Source organism: Rhinopithecus bieti, unplaced genomic scaffold, assembly GCF_001698545.2.
Source record: "Rhinopithecus bieti isolate Rb0 unplaced genomic scaffold, ASM169854v2 scaffold_50384, whole genome shotgun sequence".
NCBI classification, from domain to species: Eukaryota; Metazoa; Chordata; class Mammalia; order Primates; family Cercopithecidae; genus Rhinopithecus; species Rhinopithecus bieti.
In genome coordinates, this window is record NW_016820218.1 from 595,015 (window position 1) to 620,815 (window position 25,801).

General features: G+C 36.6%; 1 protein-coding gene across 2 annotated transcripts in view; it reads left to right on the top strand.

Annotated features, from left to right (window-relative positions):
* ARSK (arylsulfatase family member K) overlaps positions 1 to 25,801 on the top strand; it is a 49,158-nt gene that overhangs the window by 7,782 nt on the left and 15,575 nt on the right. For both annotated transcript variants that reach the window (XR_001882882.1, XM_017859681.1), the window contains exons 2-5: positions 2,642 to 2,771; positions 4,547 to 4,706; positions 19,118 to 19,400; positions 22,789 to 22,960. Coding sequence is in view for 1 of the 2 variants with exons in the window: in XM_017859681.1 (XP_017715170.1) it covers positions 2,642 to 2,771; positions 4,547 to 4,706; positions 19,118 to 19,400; positions 22,789 to 22,960 (745 nt within the window). In the remaining variant the exon portion in view is untranslated. The remainder of the gene's footprint in view (positions 1 to 2,641; positions 2,772 to 4,546; positions 4,707 to 19,117; positions 19,401 to 22,788; positions 22,961 to 25,801) is intronic.

Genomic DNA, 25,801 nt, shown 5'->3' on the forward strand with positions numbered 1-25,801 from the left:
TTAAATTGAACAAACCTCTAGATTAGAGATTCATTTCATTCACTAAATATTTGCATCCCACTCGCTGCCTTATATACATCTCAGACAGTAGTCTTAACATGGATCACCTTTCACTGATGGAATTGTTGGGAACTTTCCCACATGAGGGCAGTCACCCCCTCCCTTTCTGGTTATCGCTGCCACTGTATTTCAAAGAGTCCTGCTTTCCAGACTGCTTTTGATACAGATGATGTCCCTGTACTAGTCATAGAAATGAATCAAGAAATCACTAACATGGATTTTAATCTGACATATTAGTTATTGATATGCTGCAGTAGTCATTTGCAGTGGTCGTTACACCAATTTGAACCTAGCCTGCAGGACTTGGAGTCCAAATCCCAATATTTGAATTAGAAAGCACCTTTAAGACAGTTCTTCTACCTTGTGACCTCCTGCTCCATCCCCCAACCAGGTAAGCCTGGGTTGTCTGGATTCTAGGCAGTGGCCACAAATTGTTATCTCCCCATGTCCAAAAGATTGTAAGCATAAGACATATAGACATTTGGAATTTGTGAGGATAAATTTCTGAGAATTTGAATTTAAGGGCTTAAAGAAATTCTCATGAGGGAGGGCTATGCACCTTTTTTTTTTTTATTTTGAGATGAAGTCTCTCTCTGTCACTCATGCTGGAGTGCAGTGGTGCCATCTCAGCTCACTGCAACCTCTGCTTCCTGCATTCAAGTGATTCTCTTGCCTCAGCCTCCTGCGTAACTGGAATCACAGGCACCCGCCACCACGCCTAGCTATTTTTGTATTTTTCTTAGAGACAAGGTTTCACCATGTTGGCCTGACTGGCCTTGAACTCCTGACCTCAAGTGATCTGCCTGCCTCGGCCTCCCAAAGCGCTGGGATTACAGGCATGAGCCACTGTGCCTGGCCGCTATGTACTTTTGTCTTTGGCTTTCTAGCTGATCATTGAGGAAATCCATAGTTATTTGCTTAGCATTCAGTGATTACTCTTGCTGGAAGTGGTAATTTATTTTGACATAAGACATGCATAATTTTCTCCATCTTAAAAAAAAGAACTGACTTTAATCCCACATTTTCTTCCAGCTAACACACCATTCTCTAACATCGATCCCGTTTTTCTGTTTCACTTTGCAAAATAACTTCTTAGAAGAGCTTTTCTTTTTTACCCCTGATGTCTCACTTTCCTGCCTCCCATTCCTTCCCCTTTCCAGTTTAGCTGTTCTTCTTTACCACCCATCGAAAGTGCTCTTGTCAAGGTCACCAGCTGTCTCCATACTGCCAATTCCAATGTGCGTTTTCTGGCCTCCTTTCAGGTGCGTTCTCAACACAGCAGATGTTACCTCTTTCTTGGCACACTGTCTTCTCTCAGCTGTCATGGCACTCGGTCTCCTCACATCTTCCTCCCTTGGCCATTCTTTCTCAGTTTCCCATGCTGCTTTCCCCTCTTATTTGGGACTCCTTACAACTTGTTCTAGACCCTTTTCTTTCCCCTCCTTTCCCTCTCTCCCTAAAAGGTTTTATTTAGTCTCACAGTTTTCAAAACCATGAATATGTTAAATACTTCCAAGTTTTATTTCACCAAGATAGACTTCTCTCAACTCCAGATTCCTGTCTGTATCCAACAGCCTACTTTATGTCTCTATTTAGGAATCTCAGCTATCCCAAGGGTTTAGATATATTCTGTATTTTGGGTTGGCTCATGTTTTAAACTGGAATTTATTTATACTTATGTTGAAAACATATAATAGATAGAACTCCAGGACTGGAATATTCTTTTTTCTATTCTTGCTCTTTACCAAGGTGAGTTCTTCAATTCCCAGTTCATCTCCAAAATGCGTATCTCCAGCCCAAACATCTCCTAATCTTCAGACTCATTTATCAAGCTGCCTAATTTTTTTTGTAGAAACAAGGTCTCCCTATGTTGCCTAGGCTGGTCTTGACCTCTGAGCTCAAGCTATCCTCCCACCTCAGCCTCCCAAGGTGCTGGGATTACAGGCATGAGCCACCACACCCCACCCCAGCTGCCTAATGGATATCACCACTTCCATCTCACAGATACCTCAAACTTTGTATGTCCCTTAAATTCTTTGAATAGCTGGATCCTGCTCATTCTTTAGGTCTCATACATCCTAGAGAAGACTTCCCTGTCCACACTGTCTAACGTAGGTCTCTCTTGTCCTTCTGTATCTCAGATTTTTTTTTCAAAGCATACATCATAATTTGTAATTATTCATGGTTTATTTGCCAGTACACTTTCTGCCTCTCCCACTAGACTGTAAGCTTCATGGGGCCTAGGACTCTGTTTTATTCACCATTGCATCCTCAGATTTTGCACAGTGCCTGGCACATAGTTAAGTATTCAATGAATACTTAGTTCATCATCCCCCAAAAGGACGTTCTAGGAAGTCCTTTATTTACTGTATTCAAATGAATCCAAGCGTAACACTGCATTGAATTCTAGATATTTATGTACCAGATACTGGGAACACTCTCTATACTTGTTTTGTTTTTATCTTTGGAGGATTCTTAAAATCATATTGAAGTCGTCTACTATTGTAAATTTTATGGTTAAAGAAAATAATTTTCTTCTTTGGTGATGCAGTCAATGCTAATTAAATTTCCTTATTTCCAGGATGGAAGGTTAACATTTCATCCAGGAAGTCAGGTAGTGAAACTTCCTTTTATCAACTTTATGAAGGCACGTGGGACTTCCTTCCTAAATGCCTACACAAACTCTCCAATTTGTTGCCCGTCACGTGCAGGTATGAACATCCTTAATATGAATGGGAGAAAGTGGCTACACACTGAAGCTATATTCACAGTTTAAAAGATTATACCTAAGAGTAGAATAGTTATACTTGGCTTCAATAAAATTGTTTTAATATAAAAGATGTGCATTTTAAGGTATATATTGGCTATTGGGCATGTTCAAATTGTATTTTTCAAGAGTAGGAATTTTTATCATTTAGAATGGTATCTAGTTCATGTGTTACCATTTTATTTCCTTGTGACCGGGGACTAAGAATCTCTTGATCATCCAAGAAAATGAGAGAATACGCATATTTCCTAGAAGAGTTCTGTTTCCAGGGAAATTTTTCAGTAATGGTATAGGTAATTGGGAGGACTTCTATGAACATTAGAGTATACCATAAAGTAGTTACAACTTATATTTAGATTTACCTGAATTTTTTCTTATTATTTCAGATTACATACTTTACCTCTTTCTTTCAGTTTCAATTCACTTTTATCCCAAGTCAAATTGTTCACTTTTATTACAATAATTTAACAAATAGACATAGTTTTATTGGCAGAATGTCAGTGACATTAAGCCATGAATAATTAACAAATAGGAAAAAACTGCCATTTTTATAAATTCTATCTATTGTCTGATAGTTGTTTTGCTTTTCCCCTGTCTTCTGGTTTATGATTGTTGCCTTGGAACCCATAAATGGCACTCAGTGATTTGGTTTGTCTGTAAATGAGATGATTTTCTCTGTGATTTGAGTTATAACTTCTCTTTCACCTGTATTTTCAACACTAACAACTCTATTATTACCAGTGATTAAAAGAAAACTAAACTATATTGTAAATAATATTTCAATAATGAAGGACCAGGCATATTAGAAAACAGTTTTGTTAACTGTAAAGTAGAATGAGCAGTGGGCTAGGGTGAGACAATGACCTGGATGTGAATCCTCAAGCAGGTCACTCAGTCTTCTTATCTGCAAATTGCTGTGTATACTGTGTACCTCACCGGGTTGTTCTGAGCATCACATTAAATAATGAATGAGAAAGTGGCCAATGAACCCTAGATGTCTCAAAATGTCAGATGTTGTTTTTCCTGGAAGAAGTATATTTTGAAGAGTAAGCAAGGTTAAATAATTTGTCAAAGACTACTCAGTAACTGGTGTTATTGGGATTCAAACCCAGGTAATCCCCCATCCCAACTCTCAGAAAACATCCTGCTAGATGAAAACAGAAAGCTTATTCTAACTTTCTATTTATGTACACAGAAATAGGAAAAGGAAAATAAGTATTGATTGAATAAACAATCATAGTTGTAGAAAATGAGAGATAAGGCATAGCACACTTACATTTTTTGTGGAAAGCCAGCAAAAGGACAGGGAATAAGGGAAGATCTTTAAGGATATTGGGGAAATGAGATCTGTACTTCAATTGTCTGATTTAGAAAATTAACCAATAAATACTTAGGGATTATTTTTGTGATTGAAAGAGGCCTCTAGTCACACACGCTTTATATTTAATTCCAGCTGTATTTACCTTAAGTAACTTAACCACTAAGCATTAGTCAACTCATCTGTAAAATGGAAATAGTAACTCCCCACAGAGTATCTCCCTGATAAAATGAGGTAACAATCAGAATGTTTGGTAAAGCACCTAATCTGGGTACATTTTATTGCAGAGCATGAGCTCTACACTAGTGGACTGCGCTCTCAGAGTAATTGTCCTAATAGTTAAATTGTTAAGCTTTACCTTAATCCCAATTCCTTTTTTTTTTTTTTTTTTTTTCTCTCAGCAATGTGGAGTGGACTCTTCACTCACTTAACAGAATCTTGGAATAATTTTAAGGGTCTAGATCCAAATTATACAACGTGGATGGATGTCATGGAGAGGCATGGCTACCGAACACAGAAATTCGGGAAACTGGACTATACTTCAGGACATCACTCCATTAGGTAAAAAATGAAACAAAAATAATCTTCATGGACTGCCCTCTACCATAGCGTGTACATGTGCTCTTTTTTACTTTAACTTTTTTATTTTTCCACAAAGGTGAAAGTAAATATCTTAATCCCTTCATTGTGTTAATTAGGCTGAAATTTTAGCTTTCTTTCATCTTCCTAAAACATTAAAATGGCTAATATACTAGTCATTTTGTTTTTCTTAAACATTAAAGGTCTATAAATAGTGTTTGTAAAGTTGTTTAGCCCATGCTTTATTTTCACTGAATTTCTTTTAATGGCTACTGTATTGTTAATTTTAAAATCTGTTTTTAAAACCATAGCCTTCTTGCTGCTTTCCTTGGTCAGTTCTCTCTAACTTGAGTCTCTTGTAACTTTGTTTATCTTTCATTTTACTAAGTCCTCAAAAACCAGGCAGCTAAGCATAGTGGTTAAGAGTAGAGGTCAAGAATCAGATTGCCTACTTTTGAATTATAGTTTCTGTTTACTACTAGCGTTGCAGTAGTCTGATCTTGGACACATTGTCTAAATGTTGACACTGTACTTTAATTTCTTTGCTGTGAGGATTAAATGTATCAATAAGTTCAGCAAAGAGCTAACATAGGAGACCTGAGACTGCTCTGCTTAGAAAGGCTTGCTTGGAAGGTTGGCCCCTGTCTAGCATCTGGGAACTTGGATTTCTGGAGTATTCCCACTATTCCTTAACTGATAAGTGTGACCTACTGTGTGCCTGGAGCATTTATACATTGCAGTTTATGCCAAATATCAGCTTTCCTTCCAGGAGTCTGGAATTTTGGTATGTGCTAAGTAGAGGACGCTTATATAATCAGCACCCCCTCCTAAAAAACTTGGGTACTGATTCTCTAATGAGCAGAAACAGCACTTCACATGTGTTGTCGCAATTTGATGGTGGAAGAATTATGTCCTCTGTGACTCCATCTGGACGCTTGTGCCTAGTTTCTTCTGGACTTCACCCTAAGCACCTTTTCCCTTTGCTGATTTTGCTGTGTATCCTTTTATGTGATAAACTATAGCCATGAGTGCAGCTATATTCTGAGTCCTGCAATTCCTCCCACTGAACTTCGGTGTGATCTTGGGATCCCCCAACACTTGTGGCCCCCAACACAAATACATATTGGGGATTAGAGTGCCTCTTTCTTACCTAGGCAAGTGCTAATTGAGGGTTATTGGTAATGGTTGTTGTGATGATGACGATTATACAAATGATGATGATAAATAATAATAAGAAAAAATCAAGTTAACAAAAATAGTGATGAATGTAGTGAGTTGAATAATGTTCCCCCAAATTTTGTAACCACCTAGAAAGAACTTCAGAATGTGATCTTATTGGAAAATAGACCCTATTTGCAGATGTAATTAGTAAGGATCTCCAGATGAAATCATAACTGCTGTCCTTACTAGAAGAGGAACAAGGACATAGGCACACACAGAAGAAAACAATGTGAAGACGGAGGCAGAGATAGTAGTGATGCAGCTACAAGCCAAAGAATGAAAGATTGCCAGGAGTCACCATAAGTTAGGAAGCGGCAAGGAAAAATTCTGCCAGAGCCTTCAGAGGGAATGTGTCTCTGCTGACACCTTGATTTTAGACTTACTTCCAGGACTGTGGGAGAAAAGATTCCTGTTGTTTTAAGCCACACAGTTTGTAATAATTTATTCTGACAGTTCTAGGAGATGAATACAGTGAGTTTTGGGTAAACAGATACTAAAATAATCTAAAATAATCTAAACATTAAAATTGATTTCCTAGTTACTGTTTAATTTCTTTCCTTTTCTGTCCTCCAAAATCTAAAAGATGGGAGTACAGGAAACGAAGAAGCAGTCCTGACATTCCTATTCTTTGCTCTGTCTTCTAATGCGTGGCCAAATGTTGTCAGTTCTGCTTCTGAATTATTTCTCCAACTTACTCACTTCTCACTCTCTCCACCAAGCTACTGTCATGTCTTGCCTAAACTATTAAAATGGGCTTGTACCTGGACTCTTCGTACTCTATCTGACCCATTTTCTATAGGCAACTGGAATGATCTTTCTTAGATGTATGTCTGATTACATGACACACTTGCTTAAAATCTTTCAATGGTTTTTCTCTTCAGGTTAGTTAAAATCCTAAATCCACATCATGATTTATGAGACCCTACATGATCTAGCCCCTGCCTACCTCCAGTCTCATTTCATACCACTCTATCCATCCCTCAGTATGCACCTGGTCTTTTAAAACTTTCCTTAATATGCTTTTTACTACATCTGGACTATTGCATGAGCTAGTTTCTCTGTGCAAAATCCTGTTCCCCTACTCTGCCCTGCTAATATCAGAAAGAAAGGGAGGGAGAGGAAGTACATGTAGGAGGAGGAGCACAACTCTGTGTCCACCAGAGCAGTCAGATACCCAGCTTCCCTGCTTACCATCCTTGTAACCTTGGGCAAGTTACTTGATATTGAGTGTCAGTGTTCTATAAGAATTCTTGGGCAAGTTACCTGGCATTACGTGTCAGTGTTCTGTAAGTTATCTGTCAGAATTATGAGTCCTACCTCGTTGGATGACTGTGTTTTATATGAGTTAAAAGATACTATACAAGGAGTAAGCGGAATAATATAAAATATTTAACAGTGCCTGGCACAGAGTAAGCATTTAGTCAATGGAAAGATTATTATATGAAAATGGCTTAACCAGAATTGCAGTCTAACATTTATATAACCATCTGTTTTTTTTTTTTTGTTTTTTTTTTTTTGTTTGTTTGTTTTTTGAGACAGAGTCTCACTCTGTCGTCCATGCTGGAGTACAATAGCTTGATCTCGGCTCGCTGCAACCTCTGCCTCCCAGGTTCCAGCGATTCTCCTGCCTCAGCCTCCTGAGTAGCTGGGATCATAGGGGTGCACCACCACGCCCAGCTAATTTTTGTATTTTCAGTAGAGACAGGGTTTCACCATGTTGGTCAGGCTATTCTCGAACTCCTGACCTCATGATCTGCCTGCCTCTGCCTCCCAAAGTGCTGGGATTACAGCCGTGAACCACTGCGCCCAGCCATAACCATCATTTTTCTAAGGTGCTTTGCATTACTAGTTACTTTATGGAGTTTCACATTTTTCTCTTTAAAATCTTTCTGCTTTTTAGAATGCAAGTTTAATCTAAAGTAAGATACAACTGTTTGTAATAAAATAAATCTAAGATTGAATGCTATATAGCCCCTGTAACTTTTATTCTTCTATGTGACACAGTTAAAATATGACCTGACTTTTATTCCGCAGCAGGATAATTATCCATGCAGAGCAAGGACCTTATCTCTTCTTCTCTGCTTTATTCCCATTTGCCAGCATAGCACCAGTACATTGTAGGTTCACAATTACATTTTTGATGAATGAATGAATGAAAAAGTTATTTTGAAGTATGTAGTGTTTATTATTTGGTAAACATTGATATTCTGTGTAATGCAGGATCATATCACTTGTTCATTATTAGTATTTTTTATATATCTACAGTAGAGGATATCCTGTTTTTAAGTTTTTTTAATTTTAGAATACTAATATTTAGGAGTTCTTTCTTTGTCGTGTGGAATTCTAAAATTAGTAGAGGAAAAAACCACTTAGATGTTGATATTTGGTGTCAAGGATGGTTATCAGTGCAATACTTTCTTAAAGCTTATTTTCATTTACTCACACTCTCATCAGAGCTTAGGAAATTGAAATAAGTCACCAGGAGTATTTTTATGAGCACTGTATATACGCACACAGACATCTGGCTGAGAAGTAAGTCAAGGTTGCTATTAATAGCATGTCTGAAGGTCATATGAATTATAGCACATTATTTTCAGTGTAAGCTTAAAATGGGTCTCAGAACAAAACATGGTCTCACAATATCAAATTTCATAAATAGGGGCATTCAGTCTTGTTGATAGATTGACTTTCAAAATCAAAATGCAAGTTATCATAACTCTTTATTACTGAAATTGGCCATTTTTGAACCTGCTTATATTTTCAGCCAGAATTACAGGTTTCTTTATTATTATAATACTTCTGTCTGTCTTTTTTAGGCATCAGTGATGCTTCCTTCTTGTACCAGTTTAGGAACACTAATTTAAGTAAGTGTCCCTTATTATATATGACACACCACACCATACTAGGATCTCTATGGGCTGCACGGTTGTTTCATCTGGACAGTTGTTAAAGAGATACTGGTAGTATTACTCATAAAAATGCCATTTACTGATGATAAGACCTTCAGCAAGTAATTTATTCTAAGTAGTTAGAATCCCAGTTTAGTCAATCGAGCTTTCACTAGGTGACCTTAAAAGTTCTTCTACTCTGCAATTCTATAACTCCAATGGAGTACAGTTAAGTGGTTTCTAAATTTCTGATACTAATCTGTCCCTTCACATTGTATGTATTGAGTTGTAACAGGTTTAAGTTCAAATTTGCTGTCTTCTTATCAATTGAAAGAAAACATTTGTATTTAATTCATAGGGTATTTTGATTATTTTTGCTTTCAGTTTAATTTTGTTGCCTATATATTCCCAATATCTAAAGTAGTGGTTTTCAGCTGAAAGCAGTCACCCCTCCCCTCACCCCATATACCCCACCTCCACCTCTTGGCTGCCAAGAAGACATTTGACAATGTCTGGAGACATTTTTGGTTGATAACACCAGGGTTATTTTGCTGGTATCTGGTGGGTAGAGGCCAAGGTTGCTGCTCAGCAGTCTATAATGCACAAAACAGCCCCTTCCCTCATAAAGAATGATCAAGTCCAAAATGTCTTTAGTATAGAGATTGAGAAAACATGTCTAAAACTATGCTTGCCAGCCTGGTCTTAGGAATGTCACACTTAAAATAATTGCCTACCTTTTAAATATTGTTTATTCTTTCATATTTTATGGGATCAAATCCACTTGACACTAGTACATCAATTTAGTGTTTAGAATTAACAAAAAGAAAATGTATAGAATTGTGTATAGAAAGTGTATAGAATTAGGAGGTAATTGATTTTATATAGAATATTTTAAAAACTAAATTTCTAACATCAGTATAATAAAAAATTTAATATTAAGTAGAATTCCTTAAAGTACTAAGACTAGAAGATGACCCTTATTTAAGTTACAAAAGTAAAATCAGGTATTTGTAGTATCCACTAAGCTAATATTTTTGAGCCAGCTACTGTGTGTCAGACATTATTTTTAGATGATGCAAATACAATAGCAATCACAATACAGAATTCTCCAGTGTCATGGAACTTACATTCTAATGCTATCAGAAGAGAAATTAAACAAACTGCTGTGTTGTTTTTCCTAGCTTCTATCCTGTTGAAAATCTAAAATCAAATTCCCTATCATTTCATCTTACCATTGTAATTATGTATGTTGTCTGCTCATGCAGGTTAATATTTTTTAAAATAAGCAATGTTTTTAATTGTTGTAAGTGCATAGTAAGTATATAGACTTAGGGAGTATAGGAGATATTTTGATACAGGCATATAATGCGTGATGAAAACATCAAGGTAAATGGAGTATCCGTCCCCTTGAAGCATTTGACCTTTGTGTTATAAACAATCCAATTATACTCTTTTAGTCATTTTTAAATGTACAATTGAATTATTGACTATGGTCACCCTGTTTTATTGTCAAATATTAGATCTTATCCTTTCCATTTTTTTGTGTGCCCATTAATCATTCCCACTGCCCCCACCCCAACTATTCTGCCCAGCCTTTGGTAAACCATCATTCTGCTTCAATTGTTTAATTTTCAGCTCCCACAAATAAGTGAGAACATGTGAAGTTTGCCTTTCTGTGCCTGGCTTATTTCACTTAACGTAATGACCTCTAGTTCCATCCATGTTGTTGCAAATGACTGGATCTCATTCTTTCTTATAGCTGAATAGTACTCCATTGTGTATAAGTACCACATTTTCTTTATTCATTTGTCTGTTAATGGACACTTTGGTTGCTTCCAAATCTTGGCTTATTGTGACTAGTACTGTAATCAACATGGAAGTGCAGATATCTCTTTGATATCCAGATTTTCTTTCTTTTGGGCGTATACCTAGTGAGATTGCTGGATCATATGGCAACTCTATTTTTAGTATTTTGAGGAACCTCCAAACTGTTCATCATGGTGGTTGTACTAATTTACATTCCCACCAACAGTATACAAGGGTTCCCTTTGCTCCATGTCCTCACCAGTGTTTGTTATTGCCTGACTTTTAGATAAAAGCCATTTTAGCTGAGACGATATCTCATTATAGTTTTGATTTGTATTTCTCTAATGATCATTGTTGCTGAGTATCTTTTCATATACCTGTTTGCCATTTGTATGTCTTCTTTTAAGAACTGTCTGTTGAGATCTTTTTCCTATTATTTAATCAGATTATTAGATTTCTTTCCTGTTAAGTTGTTTCAGTTCCTTATATATCCTGGTTATAAATATCTTGTCAGATGGATAATTTTCAAATGTTTTCTCCCATCTGTGGGTTGTGTCTTCACTTTTTTTTGTTTTGCTTGTTGTGCAGAAGCTTTTTAACTTGATGTGATCTCATTTGTCTATTTTTATTTTAGTTGTCTGTGTTTGCAGGGTATTACTCAAGAAATATTTGTCTAGTCCAGTGTCCTAGAGAGTTTCCCCAATGCTTTCTTTTAATAGTTTCATAGTATGTGGTCCCAGATTTAAGTATTTAATCCATTTTGATTTGATTTTTAATGTGGTAAGAGATAGAGATCTAGTTTCATTTTTCTGCATATGGATATCCAGATTTCTCAGCACCATTTATTGAAGACACTGCCCTTTCCCCAATGTATGTTCTTGGCACCTTTGTCAAAAATGAGTTCACTGTAGGTGTATGGAGTTGTTTCTGGGTTCTATGTTCTGTTCCATTGGTCTTACATGTCTGTTTTTATGCCAGTGCCATGCTATTTTGGTTACTAAAGCTCTGTAGTATAATTTGAAGGCAGGTAATGTGATTCCTCCAATTTTGTTCTTTTTGCTCAGGATAGCTTGGGCTACTCTGAGTTGTTGTTTTTTGTTGTTGTTGTTGTTTGTTTGTTTTGGTTGCATATAAATTTTAGGATTGTTTTTTCTATTTCTATGAAGAATGTTATTGATATTTTGATATAGATTGCATTGAATCTGTAAATTGCTTTCAGTAGTATGGACATTTTAACAATATTGATTCTTCCAGTCCATGAACATGGAATATCTTTTCAGTTTTTTGTGTCCTCTCAATTGCTTTCATCAATGTTTTATAGTGTTCATTGTGGAGATCTTTTACTTCTTTAGTTAATTCCTAAGTATACTTTTGTACCTGTTACTTTCTTCATTTCTGAAGGATTACTTCATGGGATGGGATTACTTTCTTCATCTCTTTTTCAGATTGTTTGCTGTTGACATATAGAAATGCAACTGATCTTTGTTTGTTGATTTTGTGTCCCGCAACTTTACTGAACTTACCGTCTCTAATAGTTTTTTGGTGGAGTCTTTATGTTTTTCTAAATGAAAGTTTATATCATCTGCAAACAAGAATAATTTGACTCCTTCCTTTTCAATTTGGATGCCCGTTATTTCTTTCTCTTATCTGATTAGCTAGGACTTCCAGTACTATGTTGAATAACAGTGGTGACAGTGGGCATTCTCATTGTGTTCCAGATCTTAGAGGAAGGGCTTTCAGTTTTTCCTCATTCAGCATGATGCTAGCTGTGGGTCTGTTGTATGTGTCTTTATGTTGAGGTATGTTCCTTCTGTACCCAGTATTTTTTGTGGTGGGGGGGTAATCATAAAGGGATATTGGATTTTATTGAAAGCTTTTTCAGCATCAGTTGAAATGATCATATGGTTTTTGTCCTTCATTCTGTTGATATGATGTGTCACATAAGTGTATGCACCCTCCACCTGCCGGGTTCAAATGATTCTCCTGCCTCAGCCTCCTGAGTAGCTGGGAATACAGGCGCGTGCCCCCACACCTGGCTAATTTTTTGTATTTTAGTAGAGATGGGGTTTCACCATGTTGGCCAGGATGGTCTCGATCTCCTGACCAAATTGCTGGGATTACTGGCATGAGCCACTGTGCCCAGCCAAGTGTATACTTTTCATGTCATCTATTCTGAAACTTAAAAATTGACTGAGATTTGCACTTAGTACTCTCAATATGGTGATTATTTTCATTAAGTTTTTTGGATTGGGACCAGGCGCTGTAGCTCACGCCTTTAACCACAGCACTTTGGGAGGCCAAGGCAGGCAGATCACTTGAGCTCAGGAGTTCGAGACCAGCCTGGCCAACATGGTGAAACCCTGCCTCTACTGGAAATATTAAAAAGTACCCAGACTCTGGGTCTTCTCAGCTATATCACTTCAAAACCCAACTTTGACCTGCCACACTCTTTTTGGCTCAAGTTCCATCTCCTTTGTGACTCTCTCTACCTCGTAGCTGCATCTTAAAAACCTCCAGTTACTGTATTATTTTCTTTCTAAATTTAAATTCTATAAATAGGGATGATAGTCCTAACTTATATTTCATGCAAGACTCCATCATAAGTTAAGTGCTGGCCACGTTAAGTGCTAGTGCTTAGGTTAGGTGCCCATACCTGGCCAGTCGACAGGCTAGAAAGGGAGTTAAATCCTACATAATGTGGCCAACCAGGTCACTCCTTCAGCAAGAGCTGTGGATATAGTGATGTGTCCACTGTAATGACTGCTTAGTAAATTCTATTAACAACAGATAATCTGGGAATAACCCACCTGCTTTATTTTTTCAGATTTGATGACATTTTGTCTGGGTTACATTTTCTGTATAATATTAAAAAACAAAAGTTTACAAAAATTGTAAATGTTATAGTAAAATTGATATGTTAATTACTTTAAAAGCGTAAGAAAAATCATCTCCTTTTGGATGTAAAATGGTGAATGTGAGCTAAACCATTTTTAGCTTTGTAGCTGAAGTATTTTATTACAGTTGGTTTTTTCATAAAGTAGCCTTTGGCATTTATTTTTAAAAGTACAATAGTAGGAGGGTTTTATGTCCGAGTGGATATGAGGTGGAAATACCAATTTGTTAGCTTAGCAAGTCTCATTAAGCACCTGCCTGGATCAGTGTCTTGCATGTAGTACGTATTCAGTATTTCTTTAATTGAATCAAAAAGGCTGCCTTTGTTTAAGCTCAGGGTACATTAAACATGTATACTCTGTCAAGGGCTGTAGTCATCTAGGAATTCAAAGTTGTAAATATTAGTGCTTCCACAGTGATTAATTCACGAGCGGACCAGAAAATGGCTAGGTGAGATTTCACAAGACAAAATCCATGAATACTCACCTCCACACACACACATGCAAACAAAACTTTTCTTCGAAATATATTTACTATTATTATTACATAACCAATATAATTTGTGATGTAATTAATGTTACTGTTTAATAGAGAAAAATCTGTGATTTTAATCCTGTCTACAAAGAAACCCATGAATAAGAAAAGATTAAGGGGCACCAGCTATTGTAATTTTACCAAAAAATGAAATGGTTGGAATTAATAAAACTAATAAATGTAAAAGCATGCATATTTTGAGCATTTAAATAATGTATATTTTAAAATGATGTTCCAACCTGAATTTGCCAGGGTAGATGTTATTCATTCAACTAAAACAGATTGTTTTTGTGAGTGATCGTATGTAAAGAAGATGGATGACAGCCTTGTAAATCCTTTTAAAAATTGTATGTGTGTTTCTCTCAAATTTGAGAGAAGGGTTTTGTTTTGTTTTGTTTTTTTAAGAGATGAGATCTCACTTTGTCACCTAGGCTGGAGTAAAGTGGCAGGATCATAGCTCACTGCAGCCTCAAACTCCTGACCATAAGTGATCCTCCCCAGTCAGCCTCCCAAGTAGCTAGGACTACAGGCATATACCAACATGCCCAGCTAACGATATATATATATTTTTTTTTTTGGAGAGACAAGGTGTCACTATGTTGCCCTGGCTGGTCTCAAACTCCTGGGCTCAAACAGTCCTCCTACCTCGGCCTCCCAAAGCCCTGGGATTACAGGTGTGAGCCCCCACACCAAGTCCAGAAAAGAGCATTTAATGGGAATGAATATAGGTTCCTTTTTCTCCTACAGAATTTTAGGTCGATAGAGAAATTTGCAAGGGCATTTTCAGAATCATCGTTTTCCCATTTTTTTTATTATGAGACTTACCAGAAACAAATTAGCTGCTACAGGCTCATCAACAATGAGAAAAAGAGAGAGATCACAGAATTCTAAGTCTGAGATAGTTAATCATCTTCAGTAGACTCCTAGGAAGCTGAAGGTTTATGTTTAGGCTCCTACTTCATGTGGAAAGAAAACTGTCATATTCTCATCATCAATTTTAAGGTATATTTTTTCAGATATAATTATTACTATGTAAACTAATCCTGTGCTACTTGTAAACTGATTGTATCCAATATTTTAGCAGTAGAATTTAGCACACTGCCACAGAAAACCCACACGGTAATGGCAAATATACAAATTTATGTAATAATTAGTTGGTAATGTGTTAAGAAGGTTTGTTTTTCGTTTGGATTAGTGAGGAGTTTTTTGTTGTTAAAAATAAATAAATGCTGATTGTTGGATAGTATATTTGGCTATCAACTGTTTTCTGGAATTGAACCGAGGTAGAATAATTCTCCTATTTATAGGCTACTGTGGAAGCTCCATTTTGATTATCTTCCATTTTGACTGTATTTTGATTAAAATTTGAGGATTTTTGCGGAAAAAAATTCTTAAACTGTGCATCTCAAACCTTGATATATATACAAATGACTTGGGCATCTTCTTAGATGCCCTTTGTGATTCAGTGAGTCTAGGATGGTTTATTAGTCTGTTCTCATGCTGCCAATAAAGACATACCCAAGACTGGGTAATTTATAAAGAAAAAGAGGTTTAATGGACTCACAGTTCCAAGTGGCTTGGGAGGCCTCCCAGTCATAGTGGAAGGTAAAAGGCACATCTTACATGGCAGCAGGCAGGAGGAATGAAAAATCAAGTGAAAGTGGAAACCCTTTATAAAACCATCGGATCTTGGGAGACTTATTCACTGCCATGAGAACAGTATGGGGGAAACCGCCCCCATGATTCAATTATGATGAGTCCCACTGGGTCCCTCCCACAACATGTGGGAATTATGGGAGCTCCCAGGAGCTGCTGATGTTGCTGGTCCATGGACCACACTTGGAGTAGTAAGGATATAAAGAACTGGACCTCTGGTGGAAGTAGGACAAGGTGTAACAAATTGTGACTGTCTTTATCAGAAATGAGTGATTATTATTTGTATCCCTTTGAGAAGAAAAGCCCCTCTTGTATTTCTATAAAGAGTTGAAGTAGACATTGGGCCACTCAAGAGGGGCATGATATAATGAAACATTGAAGCCTCTCTAAGTTTATAGAAGACAATCTTCCTTGAGATAGATATACTTCACATCTGAGCTCCTACCTCAGGATAGATTAGAGTGGTCTCCTTCACTGCTCATTGTATGTAATGAGAGAATGAGAATGAAAAAGGTAAATATCATCTTGCTGTTATTATGACAATAGTTTTGATGTCATGGGCTCACTGAGAGTGTCTTGGGAATCCTCAGGGATCTGTGTACTATACTTTGAGAGATGCTGGCCTAGAGGAAACTATGCATTGTATAGCTGTGCCTATTGCAAGCAGCAGGGTAGATTTATATTGAGAACAGCCACTGAATCATAAAATATCTGAGCCACAGGTAGTTCTGGATCCTCCTCATTGATTCAAGCCCTTTTCAGTTGTCCTGATTGAAACCATACTGTTGGTATTCTGGACAAAATACATAGAAATGGAATGGTAAGAAATTGGTTCAAAATACTCCCAGTGGTTAAGTAATTAGAAAGCCTATATTTGGAAGAAGTTATAGCAATTACTGGTGGAGGGAAGAATTGGTTAGTAGAGAGAATTATTATGTCAAAAGAGTTATCATATTATTGTAATAATAATAGATTATGAAGTTGCATATTCATTTTCTCATTCCATATTTTACTCGTCGGACTCACGGACTGGAAGGTACCTTGGACCGGAAAGAGAGACTTTCTGGACTACGAATTGCCGCTCCTGTAGCAGCCTACTGCTTAGGCTGCATCTACTGCTCGTACTGTGCTTCATGATGGCCCAGGAAGGTTGGGCTGGCCCAGGGAGTAGTGAAAGTAGAATGGAGAGTCATTAATTATAATTATTAATATTTTTGAATACATTAAACATTGCTAAATGATTTTAAAGTACTGTAGTATATTCATCTACTGAATACATCACTTTATACTCATGTTCTTCCTCACTAAGTTGCAAAGAAATAAATTGTTATTTTACACTTTAGGCACAGTGAACATGGGTCAACTAATCAAAGAAGTGAAAAAATTTGAGAAAGGTAAAAATACCTTTTACCTTTAACCATAATCTTGTCTCTGCTGCCTTAGCAGTGCTTGAAATCGCTTGTTATGACTCTACTTAAGTACCAGCAGTTATGGGAATCACGCTAAAGCCATACTTATGAAAAGACAAGAGAGGATACCACTAAGATAATAGAGAAGTCACATATTATTTAGTTAAAGGACAATCGCATATTATTTAGTTATAAAGCCAAGTTTGATATCTGGCCATAATGATTAGAGTAGGCCAAAATTAATTTGATTTGAGCCATTTTACGGTTAAGGGGACCTTGGTTAAAAGAATCTCAGGAACACAGTTAAAAAAAAAATAGGGAAAGGGCATAAATTTATTACCAGAAAGGTTAAATGATGTCACACTTAATCACTGTTGTAGCAAAAGATGTAGCAAACTGGGTTCAATATAGCCATCTTTCAAGGCCTGAAAATCTTTCCTTGAGATAGCCTAGGCTTGCTCATGGTCTAGACTACATCGTGAAGTCCAGTGGTTAGGTCAGTTGGCACAGTCAGGACAATAGTCTAACCTGAGTTAATCCAAAGAGTGGCAACTAGTTAGATCGTATTAAAAGCTTGCTTGTTGTAATAGGTTGTCAGCCGTATTTTCTCATGTAATACTCTCTGACTGAAAAGAAAGTACTTTGGTTCCTAAACATACTATATAAATCTCAATGTCCTATTCCTTCTCTCAGAATCTGAGTTCTACCACACATACTGCTGGTGTTATAAACCCTAAAATTCCACCTCTGCAACAATAGTAATTGTCACATATAGTAAGAGTTTAGCTGTGATGTAAGCAAAAGATGAGACATCAATGTCAGATTGTTTTGATAGTGTGATGAATACAAAATTTCCTATTTTAGGGTTTCCCATCTGTTAGAATTAATTAGAATCTGTTAGATAGATGTAATTCTGCTGAAATTATGGTTTTATTGTTTTATCAAAATATATTGAATATCTAAAAGAAAATGAATTTTATTATAGCTATTTAAATTTATTTACCTGCATTCAAAAGGCAGGGTATAAAATTTTCTATTTTAACTTATGTATGGGTTGTTAGTCATTTTGTATGGATTGCAATTTCTCTTAAGAGGAGTATTGTGTTTTGTATAAAATATTTTTTGTTTTTGTGGAGTTGGTATCTGGATTTTTAAAACAACTTTTTCCAATTTGATAGAGCACTTCTCAGAGATACTTAATCTCAACAAGAAACTTAAAAAGCAAACTTTCTAGAACATGGCACAGGACTGCCTATCCAACCAGATTATGTCATTCTACATATGCTAGAGCTTGATTGAGAAAAATCAAAGCAGGTCAAATAAACATTAAACGATTGAGAGAAAATGGATTAATTACTTTTTGGTTTGAGAAAGTGATTAATTGAATCATTTAACTTGTAAATCAGTAATAAAGAAAATATCTCTGGTTTATAATGGATATGAAATTTGTATCACTTTTAGCTTAGATAGCTCAGATTATAGTTAAAATTGTTCTTTTAATAAGAAAAGATAGAGCTGGAAACAATTTTAAACCTGAAACTTCAGCAACACATGAAGTATACATGGTAGGTATATTTTTAAAACTATAAATATTTAGTGATAAAAGGAAATTATAGTAGCTTTGGTTAGGAATAATATCTTCTAAGCAAAAAAAAAGAAAAATGTTAGAAAATGTAGTAAATAAGGAGAAATATTAGAAATCTGAAACATTTTGTTTAAATATCTTGCTGTAAGAAAAGTTAACCATTCTACATAATCTTTCATAGTTTTAAAGAACACATAAGTGAATATTCGATTCTTGGCTTTTTTCCTATTTTTTTAATTTGTAATGCTCAATAACTTTCTTTTTTAGATCTAATATAGTTATTCTGAACATTTACAAGACTGAACCTAAAATTGTTTTCCATGTTGTTTTCTTAATGTATGCTTAGTACGTTTTAAAACTTTTAATATACCTGACAATATACATGTGTTTTTGCTCCCTCAGTAATCGTGTGGAAGCATGGACAAGAGATGTTGCTTTCTTACTCAGACAAGAAGGCAGGCCCATGGTTAATCTTATCCATAATAGGACTAAAGTCAGAGTGATGGAAAGGGATTGGCAGAATACAGACAAAGCAATAAATTGGTTAAGAAAGGAAGCAATTAATTACACTGAACCATTTGTTCTTTACTTGGGATTAAATTTACCACACCCTTACCCTTCACCATCTTCTGGAGAAAATTTTGGATCTTCAACATTTCACACATCTCTTTATTGGCTTGGAAAAGTAAGTAACTACATTGTGTGTGCTCAAAATTAGATTTATATATGTGGCTTATGGGTATTCACCCATTGTTTCTTTTATTATCACTTTTAAAGAAAAAATTGAAAATTGTATATTCAAACTTGACCAATAACTAGTTTGATAAAAACTAAAGGGACAGTTTTACAGAAATAAAATAAAAAAATCAGAAGCGTACTTCTGGATTGAATACATTTGCCAAGGATATGTCTATAAAAAGAGAAACTAAAAGGCATTCTCTTAGAAATGTAGGCAGTCCTCACTTTACACTGTTCCAGATTGTAAAAATGACCATGCAAGCTGAAACCATATAAAACAACCTTAATAAATGGGAAAAATGACCATTTTCTGGCACCTTTAAAACATTTATCAAAATATTTTAAATTATGTCACTTTTGGTTAAAAATGGAAAAGAAAAAATAAACTAATATTTATGTAGTGCACTACAATGAAAACACTAGAAACATTGCGAATTAAAGCGGGAATTTTTTTGGTTAAAAAACTTACCAGTAGATTGAAGACTGCTTGCCTTCTCATCATAAAACTTATGATACAGAGAAAGCATCTTCTCTAAGACTTGACAAATTGTCATTATTTCTTTCTAAATTTGGATTACCTTCCAACATTTTAACTTTTGCACTTTCAATGTAATGATATATCTCCAAGTTCCTTTAATGTGAAAAATGTTGCCAATATCGCTTTCTGTGGGACATCTTTATCTTTTTCTTCACAACAACCTTCCTCATTTATGCTGGTAAATGTGCCTTCACTCAGTTCCTCTGGCTACATTTCTAGTGTCTCTTGACATGACAGCAGTGTCAACATTCCCAGCTCAGCTGTTTCTTCTATAACTTCATTTACATTTGATTTGAATTTCACTTCCAGCCTTGTCACTTTTCCTTTTTTTACTGTATGTTCATCTTTGTTGACTTCTCTTCATTATCCCTTTTTATAAAGTGTCACATTCATTTATCACTAGGATACAAGTACATGCTTTGTTGTCTGTGCATGTACCAGATAACTAATCACTGACACATTTTAAAAGAAACAACATGATTAGTCACTGAATGGCATACATATCTGTTGTATACTCAGTGATTTATACTAAAGAGCTAGCAGCATATCAGTGTGAAAGTTGGTACTTTTTGCAGTTATTCACAGTTAACATACCCTGGTAACTGAAGTCTACCAGAGTAATTTTGTTAGGGACTGCTATTATTTGACAAAACTTGGATAACTGAAATTCATGCATATCAAACCACATGATGCATGGTCTACCTGTATTTTGAAATGTGTAATCTTAAATCAATTTTAAGTTACTTTAAAAACTCATCAGTTAATTAAACTAAAAACCTTCTTCAGAGCAAAAGAAATAATCAGCATAGTAAACAACCCACAGAGTGTGAAAAAATCTTCACAATCTATATATCTAACAAAAGACTAATATCCAGAACCTACAAGGAACTCAGAGTAGCAGGAAAAAAAAACCAATCCCATCAATAAATGGGCTAAGGACATAAATAGAGCTGGGTGCTGTGGCTCACGCCTGTAATCCCAGAGCTTTGGAAGGCTGAGGCGGGTGGATCACCTAACGTCAGGAGCTCGAGACCAGCCAGACCAACATGGTGAAACCCCATCTCTACTAAAAACTGAAAAGTAGTGGGTGTAGTGGTGTGCACCTGTAATCCCAGCTACTCGGGAGGCTGAGGCAGGAGAATCGCTTGAACCCGGGAGGCGGAGGTTGCAGTGAGCCGAGATTGCACCATTGCACCCCAGCCTGGGCTACAAGAGCGAAACTCCATCTCAAATTAAAAAAGAGGACATGAATAGACAATTCTCAAAAGAAGATATGCAAATAGCCAACAAATATATGAGAAAATGCTCAACATCACTAATGATCAGGGAAGTGCAAATTAGAATCACAATGTGATACCACCTTACTCCTGCAACAATGGCCATAATCAAAAAAAAATAAAATAAACAGATGTCGGCGGGGACGTGGTGAAAAGGGAACAATTTTACACTGCTGGTGGGAATGTAAACTGGTACAACCACTATGGAAAACAGTGTGGAGATTCCTTAGCTAAAAGTAGAACTACCATCTGATCCAGCAATCCCACTACGTAGTATCTACTCAGAGGAAAAGAAATCATTATACGAAAAAGATACTTGCACACACGTTTATAGCAGCACAATTCACAATTGCAAAAATATAGAACCAGCCCAAATGCCCATCACTCAACCAGTGGATAAAGAAATTGTGGTGTATATACCATGAAATAACTACTCAGCCATAAGAAAGGAATAAATCATTTGCAGCAACCTGGGTGAAACTGGATACCATTATTCTAAGTGAAGTGACTCAGTAATGGAAAACCAAACATTGTATGTTCTCACTCCTAAGTGGGAGCTAAGCTATGAGGACTCAGAGGCATAAGAATAATACAGTGGACTTTGGGGACTGGTTGGGGGAAGGTGAATAGGGGTGAGGGATAAAAGACTACAAATTGGGTACAATGTATAATGCGTGGGTGATGAGTGCCCCCAAAATCTCAGAAATCACCCTAAAGAACGTGTTCATGCAACCACACCTGTTCTCCAAAAACCTACAGAAATAGGAAAGAAAAGTTAGTCTAAAAAAACTACTCGGAAACACTATTTAGGCCATCCTATTTTAAACAAAATAATGTCAGTGTTTTAGATACTTTATATCTTCTTTAAAAGTTCTAAGTGGCTTCATTTTCAAAAATTTGTCTGGAGTTAGTACTAGCCAAATGAAATGAGTTAAATGACTTTCACCGCTAAGTAAATGTTCGAACTTTATGAAAGTTACATGACTAAAATATAAGTGTGAATTAAAGATCTAGTTTAATTGTTTTTTACCAGCACTGTAAGTAAGCATTTATATGTGTTTAAAAGTCACATTTGTTTTTGACAAGCACTTGGCTATCTCACTAGATATTGTCATTCTTACTAGTGAATTATTGGAGAAAAGGAGTCCGTATTCTTAGGTTGTTGATTCTGAAGTTTTGGTCACACAGCTGTATATTAAAGTGCTTGGATACTTTTCTGGACTAGCATGTACTGTCTAATATAGCTCATATTTTTCGGTGGCCTGTATGATTTTTAAAAATTTTACCACTATCTCATGATATATATATAGATATTGATATATACCTTCTGTTGTTACGTTAGTATTAACAATTTGTTCCTAATTTATGTATTGATTTACTATTTTATTTACATATTTATAGCTGTTCTTTTCTACTATTCTAAGTAATTAAACATTGTTGATTTCACCAGACATACTTATTGGAGGAAAGAAATAGCACTATTTTGCCAGCATAACTTAAGTTTTTTCTCCCATTTTTAGGTGTCTCGTGATGCTATCAAAATCCCAAAGTGGTCACCTTTGTCAGAAATGCACCCTGTAGATTATTACTCTTCTTATACAAAAAACTGCACTGGAAGATTTACAGAAAAAGAAATTAAGAATATTAGAGCATTTTATTATGCTATGTGTGCTGAGACAGATGCCATGCTCGGTAGGTGGTATAATTAATAAGCAATTACATGAAGTAAAAGTATAATATTTTTCCAACAGTCTGTGATCATGCTGCTTGGTGACTTGCATGAACAGCCTCAGATATTTCTTACAACAGTTGCTTATAACTATAGGAATCTTGACACTTACCAAACTTGATAACTGGCATTGTTGACAGAATGAAAAGCTCTTTATATCTTAATGATTCAGAAATTTGCAGATTCATAAATGCTTAGATTTATTCATACATAAAGAAAGGGTCACAGAAGGCTATCATCTACTTGAAACATTTTACTGTCCTTAAACAGGAATCAGTATTCAGCCAAACACAGGTACACATGTGATAGGTATTTGTAAGGCAGCTTATCTTTCTAGAGATGAGAAAATTTACTTGTAGAATCTTGTGACTCCCCCAAACTTATAATAACCATGAAACAAATTCTTTCTCCCCAAGCCCTTTTTAGAGCATGGCCTAACTAAAGTTTCTCCGTGTATATTCTGGTCCAGAATCATATTGAATTTTCTTCCCTCATTCAAGCTCAAGACCAACTCAAAACTAAATCTGCCTTCATCACATAACTGTCAAGAACGTTTTGCCTGTTCGCTTACAGAGCTATGGAAGTTTCCAGTTCATGTGTGGAAAAACCCTGGTTTAAAAATCTGTTTTATAACAAAAACTATTTTCATAAAGTAGTGTCATTTATTTTGCTACTCTTAGGAATGAAGCATAATTGTACTAGTGAAGTGTAGGTAGCACCTCTTCTGTACAGAGTAAACTTTGGGAGTGACAAGTGAATGTTTTTTGTTAAAAAATTCATTGAGTAAAAACAGAAAAGTATACAGTAAGAAGCAAAAAGGCCATGTGAGCAAATTATTTATAATATAGCAAGTATAAAAATGTATTGGCCAGGTGCAGTGGCTCATGCCTGTAATCCCAGCACTTTGGGAGGCCAAGGCCGGTGGATCACCTGAGGTCAGGAGTTCGAGACCAGCCTGGCCAACATGGCAAAACCCTGTCTCTACTAAAATACAAAAATTAACTGACCGTGGTGGCACGCACGTGTGATCCCAGCTACTTGGGAGGCTGAAGCAGGAGAATCGCTTGAACCCGGGAGGCGGAGGTTGCAGTGAGCGAAGATCGTGCCACTGCACTCCAGCCTGGATGACAGAGCAAGACTACATCTCAAAAAAAAAAAAAAAAAAGTATTCCAAGTAGTCAATGCAAATAAGATTTTAAGTAATTTTCTTTAATCATGAGCACATCTGTCAAATTGTATTTCATTGATATGCCATTCATCTATATCCATTATATCGCATTAAAATGAAAAGAATGTTGCTGTAGGAGTGTGGGAATACTACTCTTGAAACTCTTCAGAGAAGAAGAAATATGTAGCAACTTGGCTTAGCGTCAAGTTATCCACAGGTTTTATGGAATATATTGTATCTTATTTTTTTTTTTTTTTTTTTTTTTTTTTTTTTTTTTTTTGAGACAGAGTCTAGCTCTGTCTCCAGGCTGGAGTGCAGTGGCAGGGTCTCTGCTCACTGCAACCTCCGCCTCCCGGGTTCAAGCGATTCTCCTGCCTCAGCCTCCCGAGTAGCTGGTATTATAGGCACACGCTGCCATGCCCAGCTAATTTTTGTATTTCTAGTAGAGATGGGGTTTCACCATGTTGGTCAGGCTGGTCTCAATCTCCTGACCTCATGATCCGCCCGCCTCGGCCTCCCAGAGTGCTGGGATTACAGGCGTGAGCCACCGCACCTGGCCTGTATCTTAAATTTTTAAATCTACACCGATCTTGTCACCATATAGTATTTAATACTGTTCATTGTGTTTATTAACAAACATTAAGTACCTACTACCTGTCAGGCACTATGTTGGGCACTGGGGGAGTATAGTATGTTGAATACTATTAAGAAATCACTCATTAATTAAAGATATTTGTGGCTCACGCCTGTAATCCCAGCACTTTGGGAGGCCGAGGCAAGCGGATCACAAGGTCAAGGAATCAAGACCATCCTGGCCAACATGGTGAAACCCCATCTCTACTAAAAATACAAAAATGCGCTGGGTGTGGCAGTGCATGCCTGTAGTCCCAGCTACCTGGGAGGCTGAGGCAGGAAAATCGCTTGAACCCAGGAGGCGGAGGTTGCAGTGAGCCAAGATCACGCCACTGCACTCCAGCCTGGTGACAGAGCAAGACTCTGTCTCACAAACAAACAAAAAAATTAAAGACATTCTAGAGTCTTTTCCCACCTCAGGGTCTTATATTTTCTGTTTCATCTGCCTGGAACACCCTTCCCTTTGCTTTCTACATGGCTGCCTTATTCTGTCTTTAGCTCTCAGCTCAGTTGTTACCTCCTCAAAGATGTCTCCCCCAGCCATGCTAACTCAGTGTGCCAGCTCCATCATTCTGCTTGTCATGTTGTTTGCGTAGTAATACTAATTATTTCATCTGTTTACCATCTGTCTCCCTTGAAGAACACAAGCTTCATGAGGGCAGGGACATTCTTTTATTTTTATTTTAAGTTCCAGGGAACATGTGCAGGGTATGCAGGTTTGTTACATAGGTAAACGTGTTACATAGGTAAAAGGTGGTTTGCTGCACCTAATACCCATCACCTAGGTATTAAGCCCAGCATGCATTAGCTATTTTTCCTAACACTCTGCCTTCCCTGACAGCCCCCAGTGTGTATCGTTCCCCTCCCTGTGTTCATGTGTTCTCATTGTTCAGCTCCCACTTATAAGTAAGAACACGCAGTGTTTGGTTTTCTGTTCCTGCGTTAGTTTGCTAAAGATAATGGCTTCTAGCTCCATCCGTGTCCCTGCAAAGGACATGATCTC